The 11,029-nt window shown below is 39.3% G+C and overlaps 2 protein-coding genes across 3 annotated transcripts; both read right to left on the reverse strand.

Moving 5' to 3' along the window:
* Positions 1-757: 757 nt before the first annotated feature.
* Positions 758-4,817, reverse strand: LOC124309113 (esterase E4-like). The gene is made up of 8 exons (XM_046772387.1): positions 4,466-4,817; positions 3,627-3,909; positions 3,375-3,560; positions 3,074-3,273; positions 2,816-2,972; positions 2,378-2,692; positions 2,129-2,267; positions 758-2,019 (listed from the first exon to the last, which is right to left on the reverse strand). The coding sequence occupies exons 1-8, from the start codon at positions 4,598-4,600 to the stop codon at positions 1,851-1,853; spliced, it is 1,584 nt and encodes a 527-aa protein (XP_046628343.1). The 5' UTR covers positions 4,601-4,817; the 3' UTR covers positions 758-1,850.
* A 143-nt stretch (positions 4,818-4,960) lies between these two features.
* On the reverse strand, positions 4,961-11,029 carry LOC124309114 (esterase FE4-like). 2 transcript variants are annotated; one of them, XM_046772389.1, is made up of 8 exons: positions 10,960-11,029; positions 7,605-7,887; positions 6,845-7,030; positions 6,571-6,770; positions 6,212-6,368; positions 5,809-6,123; positions 5,545-5,683; positions 4,961-5,441 (listed from the first exon to the last, which is right to left on the reverse strand). In XM_046772389.1, exons 2-8 carry the CDS (start codon positions 7,810-7,812, stop codon positions 5,276-5,278), a joined length of 1,371 nt encoding a protein of 456 aa, XP_046628345.1. In that variant the 5' UTR covers positions 7,813-7,887; positions 10,960-11,029; the 3' UTR covers positions 4,961-5,275. The 2 variants fall into 2 exon arrangements, with proteins under 2 accessions (XP_046628345.1, XP_046628344.1); XM_046772388.1 differs by lacking the exon at positions 10,960-11,029 and adding an exon at positions 9,662-9,917.

The following is an 11,029-nucleotide window of genomic DNA, read 5'->3' on the forward strand; positions in this document are numbered from 1 at the left end:
ACCAATAACTCTCATAATTTCGAAACGGGAATCACTAATTTCATCATTTTCGGACATATTTCATAGTATTTTTCGATACAAGAGTATAAGGCGGCAATGCCGCACAGAGAATCTGCCGGTAACGAGTTCGACAAAGCCACCCTTTAATCGTATTTCGAACACTATTTTCTGTACACTCTGCCTGTAACCTAAAGTCCTGTATTGTTATGCACTGTCCACTAACACTTGAGATGTCTTTCAAGCATCAGCATAAGAAAAACTCCGTTAAGTGCCTATGAACGGCGCATAAAGAGGACTTTCGGTATAGGTGTTACAAAAACGAATTCTGCAATACGGTTTTTCCACATCCAGAACAAATGCTGGGATTTAGTTTTTTCCATCTCATGATTCTAGGTGCGAGTTGTTTGTGAGCAGGATTCCAGTCGAGCCACTGTGTCGATCCGAATAGAATTTGCATAGCACGGTGCTTTTCTTGTTGTAAAGATGTACCATTAAGGATTTGCGCTTAAATATATCACCCTTTTTAAAACGGCAGGCACCGTCACGTAATTACTTTCGTTTTAAAACTATACATCGACCTTTCCAATACAATTCAACAGCATTTTTAACATGCTCAGTATTTTCTGTTCTATTCTCTGGTTTTTTTTTCTCTGTACCAAGTACACAAAGTTACGAACATCCTGATGAAAATTATACTACTTTCCAGAATGCTGTGATCAATGTTGGCGATTCCATAATATGAATAATAATAAAAACCAATTTTTAAGATTATTTTATCCTTCGCAAAAATATCAGGCAAACTCACACTGTACTATCATGCTTGGTGTAAAAAAAGCGATGAGTTTTTCGACTAGAACAGGTTTGTTCCATTTTTTTTTTTTGGGTAAAATGTAAAGGTAAACTTGTTGAGTTATTTTACTTTTAGGGAATAACAGCTTGATATTGGGCGTTCCAAATTGGCATTTATTCTGCAATCTGAAGAGAGTCTCACAATCAGGCACCAGTTATCCCCACTTAATCAACGTGAATATTTTGGGTCACTGCGATCATATACATTCTTATTTACTTGGAAAGTTGATGTTGTGGTACTTTTGAGCCCGTCTGACCACGAAGGGTTAAATTCCAATCGTTCCTACATCTATGGAAAATCAACCTATGTAAAATTAAAAGACATTTCGAAGTAGCAGTACTGTACTCAAGTAATAAAAAGTCAAACCCTATCTTGTTATGGTTTTTCGAATAAAATACTAGGCACATGTCATCAGTTTACGGACAATAATGGTAAAATTCAGTTGGTAATAACATCCAATAAGAGTACTTAACCTTTTACCGAAAAATACTGCACGCTACGGAAATTTGATCTCGCGTATCGTAACGTACGATATAATATCGACAAGTGTATGAAAAGTAGAAGAAAGAGAGACCACATTTTTTATAATAACATAGTACAGTAAAGTTTTCCTACAAATGAGTACAGTTAAATTTACAATCCTGAAACATCTCCAATACTTAATTAATTTGGGTTCTTCGTCCAATCAAGAGTTAAACCTCAGTCGTACAAACAAGGTGAAACTGAAAACATGTTTATTACATAAATGACTTTTTGAGTCAGTGTTGCGCTGGTACGAGAAAGAACATCTCAAGAATCAATTTTCGCATGTGTATATTTCTTGGAGTATGGCGCGATACGACAGCATTCTCTGATCAACGTTCTGAGCCACAGAGATCCAACTGTGATTTGGCGAAATCATCAGTATCAAGTGTGTCAGCAGTTGTCCACCCAAATGGAAAACCCAAAGGAACACAAATTCTCGCTTCAGTCACCAGAAGATGCTTTCAGAATTAAAGTCCTACTGACCACCTATCATGGCTTCAATACGTTTCCACATTTCCCACATTTCCTCATCTGGGTTCATGCTATTGGAGAGCGTTTCATTGATTTCTAAGAAGTTCTTGGCTGTTCTCGTCACCGGTTTCCACTTTGTAGTAATCAGATCATCAACTACTGGGGTTGGATTACTATAAATAAAACAGAAAACGCAGAAAGTTTTTAATAAAACAAATTTCCAAAGTCATCACGCGACTGGAGACAGTAACGAAAAAAGTTCAATATTCGTGTCGTATTTACCCAGTTCTCGCAAAATTCGTCCATAACCTGATCAATTTATCACTAAAGATCTGGTCTGGACACCCTGGCTTCATTTTGACATGCTCGCGATAATTCTTCGGGAAGAAAAGATACTGATTCTCTTGGCCGTGAAGGACGCCTGTAAATTCAGATTCACGATATCCGATGACACAAATAATTTTATAAATTTCCGGATCTGCTTGTTTTTGTAAATGTATAGTTATAGAGTGCAATTACTTGACTGCATACCTTCTCTAATCACTCCGTAAATAAGCTTTGTCACTGAATCAGGACTATCGTACGAAAACCTGTACAAATACGTTGGGGAGTTTTTTTCACGCTGAATATCAACCACTTTATGGAGCTCCTTAACGAAATGCAGATCACCAGCGAAGTGAGCATAATTGGTAGCGAGATCTCTGGTTATGGGCTTTCCTTTGTAATAAAACGTTTGAATCTCCTTAGTGATCTCTGTTACCCTGGATGGCGCCCTGTCGGTAAGAACTCGAAGCACTGCGGCTTCAAAATTGTTTTCAACTGCATTATATACCTCTTCCGATCCACCTAGAAAATACATTTTCAGAAGCAAGATGAAATCCAATACGAACATTGCAAACTAAGAGACAACAGATGAAAAATGTAAAGGGAATATTTGTTATCTGAGATGTCGTGGCACGGTAAACTTACTCGTCAAAAAAATTACCCCCTCGTGAGTGGTGTAACCAATGATGATTGGGACATCAAAACCTTGTTGAACAAGTTCTTCAAGAGGCTTGGGTATCAGTGGCTCCGCACTATTAGTGTCAACAGTGGGTCTAAATGGAGTTAAGACATTCATTTTTTCCTGGAACATAGGACGATTCGTATAAAGTTTCTTTCGAGTGAGGATATAGACTGTGAAAACATTGACACACGCTACAAGGACGTCGATGCTTGGCTGGTTACCTCTGGAGTTGACATTTTTTCCTGAATCTCAATAAGCTTGCGAACTGGAACAGTACGAAGATATTCAACGATCTCATTCGGGTCGGTTATATCTTTGCCAAAGGCAGCGATGTAGCGATGCGCCATTTTTAACGGCTCCGAAATGTGTGCCCAGTGAGCCAATAGAGCTCCACTCTGCATGATGGCTTTGTGAAAAAGACCTTAACGCAAAATAATGTCATCGATGTGAAATCGCAACGCAGTCTAGAAATGGAACCGCATAAAAGCATATTGTCAAATTCCTCGACACGTGGTCAAGTACCTTTAGCAAGTGGAGACAGTAGCAGGTAATGAGCAGAAGCACTACCAGCACTTTGTCCGAACAGTGTGATGTTGTTTGGATCGCCTCCGAACTTTACGATATTTTCCTTGAGCCACTTCAGGGCGGCAATTTGATCCTTGAGTCCCATGTTACCCGATGCAGCTTCGTGCTCAAGTTGAAGGAATCCTTGTGGGACGGTATATTTATGGCAAATTAATCTTTTAGGATAGATGGCAAAGCATATGGACTCACCTAAAACACCGAGTCTGTAGTTAATGCCAACGTGGACAACGTCCGCCTTCATCAGATAATCTGGACCGTAGACATCAGAACCTCCATCACCGAAGAAGTAGCCTCCTCCATGGATCCAAACCATGACTGGTCGCGACCCTGCTAATGAAGGTGTGGCTACGTTGAGATAAAGGCAATCATCATCGCCGATTATCGACATGGTGAACAGACTGAATTGGGCGCATTTGGATCCTTCTTCCAAGGCATCTCGTATACCTTTCCACGAATGCGCTGGTTGAGGATCCTAATAGTCATGGTATGTAGACAGTTTTGGTAATAATATTCAGCCACGTTTCAATTCCCAAATGAAATGTATTTTACATGAGTTGCGCGGATTCGTTTCAAAGAAAGTACGAAACTGATCTGAATAGTAAAATTCGATCATTCTGGTGATCTATGGGTTGCCGTTTTCACCTAACCATAACCTTTTTGCAAATCGTCTCCACATGCCGTGATTTTCAAATCACTGCTTAATACACTGCTTCCATTTATCTCAAGTAAGTTATTCATATAATTTTCTACAACGAAAGTTCCACAAGTAAAGATAAATAATTACTTATTTCTCGATGTTGTACAATGTAATATAACTCATTAAAATAAGACACGATCCAACTTATCAGGTTTATATACCTCAAAATCGAGTGGGAAGAGTTTCAACTATCTCGTGTATGTAAAAACAAAGGTCACTAGTATAAGAACATTATCACTCAGATACATACACTCAACTTCATGTTGTACTAAAACTGATATTCGGTGAGTGCAAAAGCCGAACTCTGGAGTACCAGACAAAAGAAACTCACCCTGAATCTTAAATTCCCAACTGGAGGAGCCGCGTATGGGATACCTTTGAAAGCGATATAAGAACCGCCAATGACACTTTCTACCGTAGCACCACGGAGCAGTCCTTGCTTGACTTCAACCACAGGATTGTTCATATTAAATCCCCGTCTAGCGGTCACACCGAACTCTAAATGTACTGATCCCCTCCGAGAATCCTACCTAATCCTACTATCTCCCGGATAGCTGGAAGTCTTATATCATTAAAATTGCCGTCATAGTTCAAGTGGTGATGTATTAAGGTCATATTTTAGATCGTGATTATCTCAATGCCGAGATTCGTATATTATACATAAGAAATATGTGATACGTGACATATGATACGTGAACAAAGTAGGAAAATAGAATACCGACCAAGTACTGATATTTTCCAAGAAATAAAGTTTGGAGAAATATTGCAAATGATCAGTTTGCGCTCGTGTCTGAATCGCTAAATCCTAAGGTTACAATGGGCGTTGGACGGGGATACCAACATTTTTATTACGAAATAAGTCATGTTACAAAAACTTAAGCTTAGACAACACAGTATATACTGGCGATATAAAAATACATCAGCGAATATTAAACCCTAACAACTTGAAAGCCCACAATGGTGTGATATCAAAAATCATATATTTTTTATCTGACAATAAGATGAACAATATTCAAGCAAATCTGCAGTAAGTTATACAAAATTACTTAGCTGCTGTTTAGGTAGCTTAGAGAACTCCGATGAGTTTAAACTCGCTTGTCAGTAATCACCTGCAGCAAATACTTTCAGGATTGAGGTGCTACTAATCAGACGCGATGGCTTCGATGCGTTTCCATGTCTGCCACATGTCTTTATTGGGATTTATTCCAGTTGAAAACTCTGTATCTATTTCCAAATAGTTCTTGGTTCTTTCAGTAATCGGTTCCCACTTCTTGGTAATTAGATCATCGATTACCGGCGTAGGATTTCTATGGATTGAAAATTTTATACATATGTTACCTACCAACAGACGCAACACGTAATACTTTTTCACTGGTCATTAGTTATATTGCTAAAAAAAATCGCGTTTACCCTGTTTTGGCGAAGTCTGTCCACATTCTGACGAATCGATCACGAAGCATGACTTCAGTCGAGCCAGGCTCCATTTTTATGTAATAGCGGAACTGAGAGGCGAAAAATATATACTGAAGTTCTTCAGCATGCATGGCACCTGCGAAAATGACGGGCAAATACAATGGAAGATAATTTAGTGAGATTAGTAAGCATTTCAATAAGAAGTTTGCAGGAAACTTTGAACAACTGACAAAATTACCGAGTATACACTGTCACACCTACCTTTCATTTGAACTTGGAATAAGGTCTTGGCTAATGATGTTGGGCTACTGTAGGAAAACCTATAAAAGTACGTCGGCGACTTCTTCCCCATCTGAATCTCGACTACCTTCTGAATGCCTGCAACAATGTGTAAGTCGCCGCAGCATTGGACGTATTCATCGACGAGATCCTTCGTTATACGCTTGTCTCCAAAATAGAACGTTCTTATTTCTTTCGCCATTTCCGGTACCTTGGACGGAGCCTTTGCCGCCAAGCTTCTGGGCACTGCTATTTCAAAGTTTTCATCGAGTTTTGCGTACGCCTCATCCTGAAGTCCTAGAAGGCAATCAAACAATGTCGGAGCAAGTGAAATGCGAAGAATTAGTTGAAGTATTTCTATTTACTTAATCAATAATCGACTTACCGATTAAGAAGAGGATTCCTTCGTGACTGTTGTATCCAATTATGACTGGCACATCAAAGCCCTCGGCAGCAGTTTCCTCAAGGGGCCTTGGCATGAATGGTTCGACGCTCTTGGCATCTACGCCAGGTCCAAATGGATATATAAGGTTAATTCTTTCCTGGAAAACAGAAGAATATCAACATGTCTTCGTTTTAGCAGATTCATACAGAATGTCACTAAGTTCCCACTAGACCGATGCGTTTGGCGAACGCAACTGATTGTGAGAGCATCTTCGTTCACTGAATTCCGTTACTAAATTAGATTTGACATATTTAAAAATATTCCTACAGCATCGCCTGCTTTTCAGACTCACTACTCACCTCTGGAGTGAGCATATTCTCCTGAACTTCGATTAGCCGATGAGCTGGAATAGTGCGAAGGAATTTGACAATCTCATCGGGGTCGTTAATATCCCTTCCAAGTGTAGAGACGAAACGACGCGCCGTATCCACAGTCTTCGTTACGCTCGCCCATGGGTTGAGCACCACCCCGCTTTGGATGATGCCTTTGTGGAAAAGACCTTGATACCAGAAAAAGTGGTTCGGGTATTACCAGCCGTGTGCTAACGCAAATGACAAATAAACAGTAACATACCTTTAGCCAGTGGTGACAGAAGCAGGTAGTGCACGGAGACACCACCGGAACTGCCTCCAAATACCGTCACGTTATTCGGGTCGCCTCCAAATTGGGCGATATTTTCCTTTACCCATTTTAAAGCTGCCACCTGATCTTTCAGACCTATATTTCCAGGCGCCACCTCGTGGTCGAGGTTCAGGAATCCTGAGCGAATGAAAATTCGTTCAATCATGCGTAACGAGTAATTTGCAAGGGGTCATTCACGGAAATTGAATGAATGATTCCAATTCATCGGCATGGATTTCAAGTGATTTTCATTGAGCAATACCTTATCATGTGATTTTCATTAATTTCCAATATCAACTCGAGTTTCCGAGCTTTCCAGACGATTCTCCGTGGTTTAGAGACTCGACAGAATCACAGGTAATCACAACGGAAATCCCCGGAGATTACGTAGGACAGTGAAACATCACTGAATTCAATGAAAATCACTAGTCGATGAAAAGCAAATCAATGAGTTGAAACCATTCGTTATCTACCGGAACACTTGCAACAATTTCCATGATTTCCAATACGCTTCACGTGTGATTTCTAATGATTCGAAGTAATCTCAAATATCTTGATGAATTTCTTGTTATTTCAAAGAATATTTCAATCACCAAAGTTTATTCGATTTACAATATGATTTCCCATTGCTAAATCTACATCTTCCCCAACTGAATGCCCCCTTGATCGGTGGTTTTGAACAACGTCCAACCGTCTGCCCATCTAAACTCACCTAGTACGCCAACTCTGAAATTGATGCTCACGTAAACGATTCCCGAGTCCATCAAGTAATCGGGGCTATACATCCCAAATCCTCCGTCACCAAGGACGAACGCTCCCGCGTGAATCCAAACCATAACTGGCCGTGATCCTGTCAAAGACTTCGTGGCGACATTCAGATAGAGACAATCGTCATCTCCAAGTATCGTCTTGGTAAACATGTCCAATTGAACGCACTTTGACCCTTCTATGAAGGCTTCTCGCACTCCCGTCCATGTCGCCGCTGGTTGTGGATCCTGCAGGATAAAAGAGGTAGGTAGGCAGGTATAAGTAAGTTTCTGAATTTAACCGACGATGATCCACCAATACTGATTATCGATACCATGAGTAAGAAGCGACTACCAACGCGAATGGAAGGTATTATCAGTGGCATTAATCTCACCACGATACCGGCCATTCACAAGTATTTATTTGACAGTTTAATCAGCAAGGACAGATTTGATACATATGTAAATATGATTGATCATCAAATCAGTTATAAATATCAGACGCGACGGCCTTTCTAATAATACGTATTATGCAGTATTTATGCAACCGAGTAATCTACTTAATTGAATAAAGACCTTCCGATAAACCTGCAATATCTCGAAATGAATACGAATAACTGCTCTTCATTTTGAAATACCAATTTAGAGATAGTTGCATTGACTGGCAACAGTCGAATGAAATTAATTTTTTAACTTACTATCTCGTAAACAGTGTAATCGCAAAAGATGCCCGAATCTTACAATTGCTGTCCTGTCTCTCTCCTCGTTAGGAACGATTCAAATTAAACAATTCTGACTGCAATTGCAAACCGTCATACATAGTGTATCTATGTGATCAAAGCCAATTCATCACGTTTATTTACAAGGAAAAAAAAGACTATCCGATCTATACGGGCAAGACCGTACTTGTATAGCACTTCTCTGCAATAAAAATTACGAGGATGACAGTGAGAATTACTTTTTAGCGTGGTCAACTTTCATTCGCAAATGTTTTTTGAACTTGTCAAATGCCCCAGTCGAACTGGTTTTTACCTCAAAAAATTTTAATCCTTATAAATATCGTTGAGCATGTAAATTGAACACGTTTTTTCCATGTACGTACAAAGAACTTCAATATAGCTAGATGTATAAATAAGCTGGAATTAATTGAACAGACATGTCTATCTAAGATATCACAGTTACGCTAACAATACATGTTCTATAAATAACCACTGTGTGTAGTTCAAGCAAACTTCTTTCGATCGGTTCTTTACTATACTTATATTGCTAAGTTCTTACCTATGTAACCAGAGTAAATCTGACTATATGGTAATTCAATCCAGATCATGCTCGCGGCTGTATTAAATATATCGATTTCCAAGAGTTCGACGACGCATCTACGACTACATTTTACCGCCTCCTTGGACTTGAATCAAAACCGTCTATCATGCCAATCAGCTTATGTTGTCAAGAGTAGGACATAATTTTTTGTCTCCATTTTATATTAGTCATGATCCAGACGTGATATTTCAACCTTAGCAGCAACAAAACACAACCCAACAAACGTAAGCCAAAACCTTCACAAATAGACACTGAAGCCTTTCTTTGAGATCACTGGTATAAGTTACAGGAAAGATTTATAGCATTCTGGTTGTCAAACCACTATGAGGTTTGATTATAACTTCTGCTCAAACTCCTATCTAGTATATCATAGTGAATTTCCAAAACTGGCTGGTAATTTTCCGTGTAAAATAAACAGTACTGCATTACAGCAATTCCCGTAGAAAACTTCTCTAATACTTTACTCTCGATACTTATACGATGCATTCTTCGATTTTGAGTACTTGGGATAAATAAATTAAGTACCGTATACCTGACTTCTATTATCATAGTGAAATTCCGAAAGTGACAACTAGTTTTCTGTATACAATACACGCTACCCTGATGTGAAAATTTCGACTAAAAAAATGCCCAGCAGTTTTACTCCAAATACTCGATGCATGCAGTCCCTGATTTTGGATACTTGGATGATTGAATTAATTACCCTGAATCTGAGTTCGCCGACCGGCGGCGCGGCGTAGGGAATGCCTTTAAAGGAGAGGTAGGATCCTCCGGCGACACTCTCGGTCTCGAGGCCTCGAAGGTGGCCCTGCTTCACGGTCACAACTGGTTCGCCCATGTCTTACTCTAGCGACTGACTGTCGACGACGCGTTGCAGACTGAAATCGAGTGACTCATAGAACACTCGCACCCACACTCGTATAACATTTCTCGTCGGCTCGGTCAGTCGCCGTAAGAGATGAGGACCAGGTCAGGAGAGTCCAGAATCTTATCAAACTGCGAAGCTGCCGCGTGTTTATCGGCTGCACCTTGCACCCAGAATAGGTGCAAGAGGAATAAAAGTACACTCAAGAGAAGGAGAGAAAAATCGTCGAAATGCTTGAATTGCACTTTCTTCCTCATTTTTAAACTTGAGCTAATTAACTTCGACACTTTACCGATTTCGTGACTGATTGTGAGGTAGGTGTTACGATGTAATTCTGACTCTCGCCTCCGCTTCGAATGATCACACTTTTTAAACTCAATATCAACCGGGTATTGTATTTGCATGGCAACTGCTGCATTTTTTAATCCGCTATCAAGGTCGGTACCGCAATAACAAGTGATCCAAACTTCTTCGAGGACCGTCGAAACCGTTGCATGATCGCGACCCTACTAAAAGTGTTTATGTGTTGAATCAAAATGTTTTGAAAGAATTTAGCGTTCAATTTATTACATGATTTGATCTTATAAGTTCACTAAAATATCTTGATCTCGTATAACTGACGAATTTTGCTTTTGCAATTTATTGTGTCATTTTTTATGCCATTAAAATATATGAGAGATCACACAATATGTAAGTTACAAAAATACGAATCAACAGATATACTGGACCAAAAATCATAATACATCCCACTACACAGTTGATGAGTCGTACCTTTGTAATCTGTTATGTAATTTCTTATATATTTTATCGAATTTATGAGATAAATCATGTAATAAATTACATGCTGAACTCTTTCAAAACATTTTATGATTCAACATATGACCATTTTCACGTGGGGAATTGCGGACCTTTTCTTTTATATTTTTACACTTGTATGCCGACACAGCTCAAGATTCGTGCACGTATCACGAAACGCTGGCTGACTAATATTTATTGAGCGTCACCAAAAGCAAATATACACACAGTACATGTATTACACAAGCATGCAGCCAGGTGTCGTGAAATGCTAATAATCAATACCAGCCGCTTTTTTGAAAAAAAAAAAAAAAAACGAAATAATAATGGTATCGACTTACCGTTGTCTCATACAATGAAGCTTTCCAAGGGTCGAATATATTGAACAACGTTTGTCTGCAAAATTTCAAA

This window comes from Neodiprion virginianus, chromosome 7, assembly GCF_021901495.1.
Source record: "Neodiprion virginianus isolate iyNeoVirg1 chromosome 7, iyNeoVirg1.1, whole genome shotgun sequence".
Lineage (NCBI taxonomy): Eukaryota > Metazoa > Arthropoda > Insecta > Hymenoptera > Diprionidae > Neodiprion > Neodiprion virginianus.

Excerpts from the sequence above, each read along its gene's own strand:
- LOC124309113 (XM_046772387.1), bottom strand. The coding sequence starts at position 4,600 with ATGAACAATCCTGTGGTTGAAGTCAAGCAAGGACTGCTCCGTGGTGCT. Across the intron at positions 3,561-3,626 it reads CTACAGACTCGGTGTTTTAG|GATTCCTTCAACTTGAGCAC; the intron begins GTGAGTCCATAT and ends CCGTCCCACAAG. Across the intron at positions 2,020-2,128 it reads ACGAATTTTGCGAGAACTGG|TAATCCAACCCCAGTAGTTG; the intron begins GTAAATACGACA and ends TTTTATTTATAG.
- LOC124309114 (XM_046772388.1), bottom strand. The coding sequence starts at position 9,796 with ATGGGCGAACCAGTTGTGACCGTGAAGCAGGGCCACCTTCGAGGCCTC. Across the intron at positions 7,031-7,604 it reads TTTCAGAGTTGGCGTACTAG|GATTCCTGAACCTCGACCAC; the intron begins GTGAGTTTAGAT and ends TCATTCGCTCAG. Across the intron at positions 6,369-6,570 it reads AGAATATGCTCACTCCAGAG|GAAAGAATTAACCTTATATA; the intron begins GTGAGTAGTGAG and ends TCTGTTTTCCAG.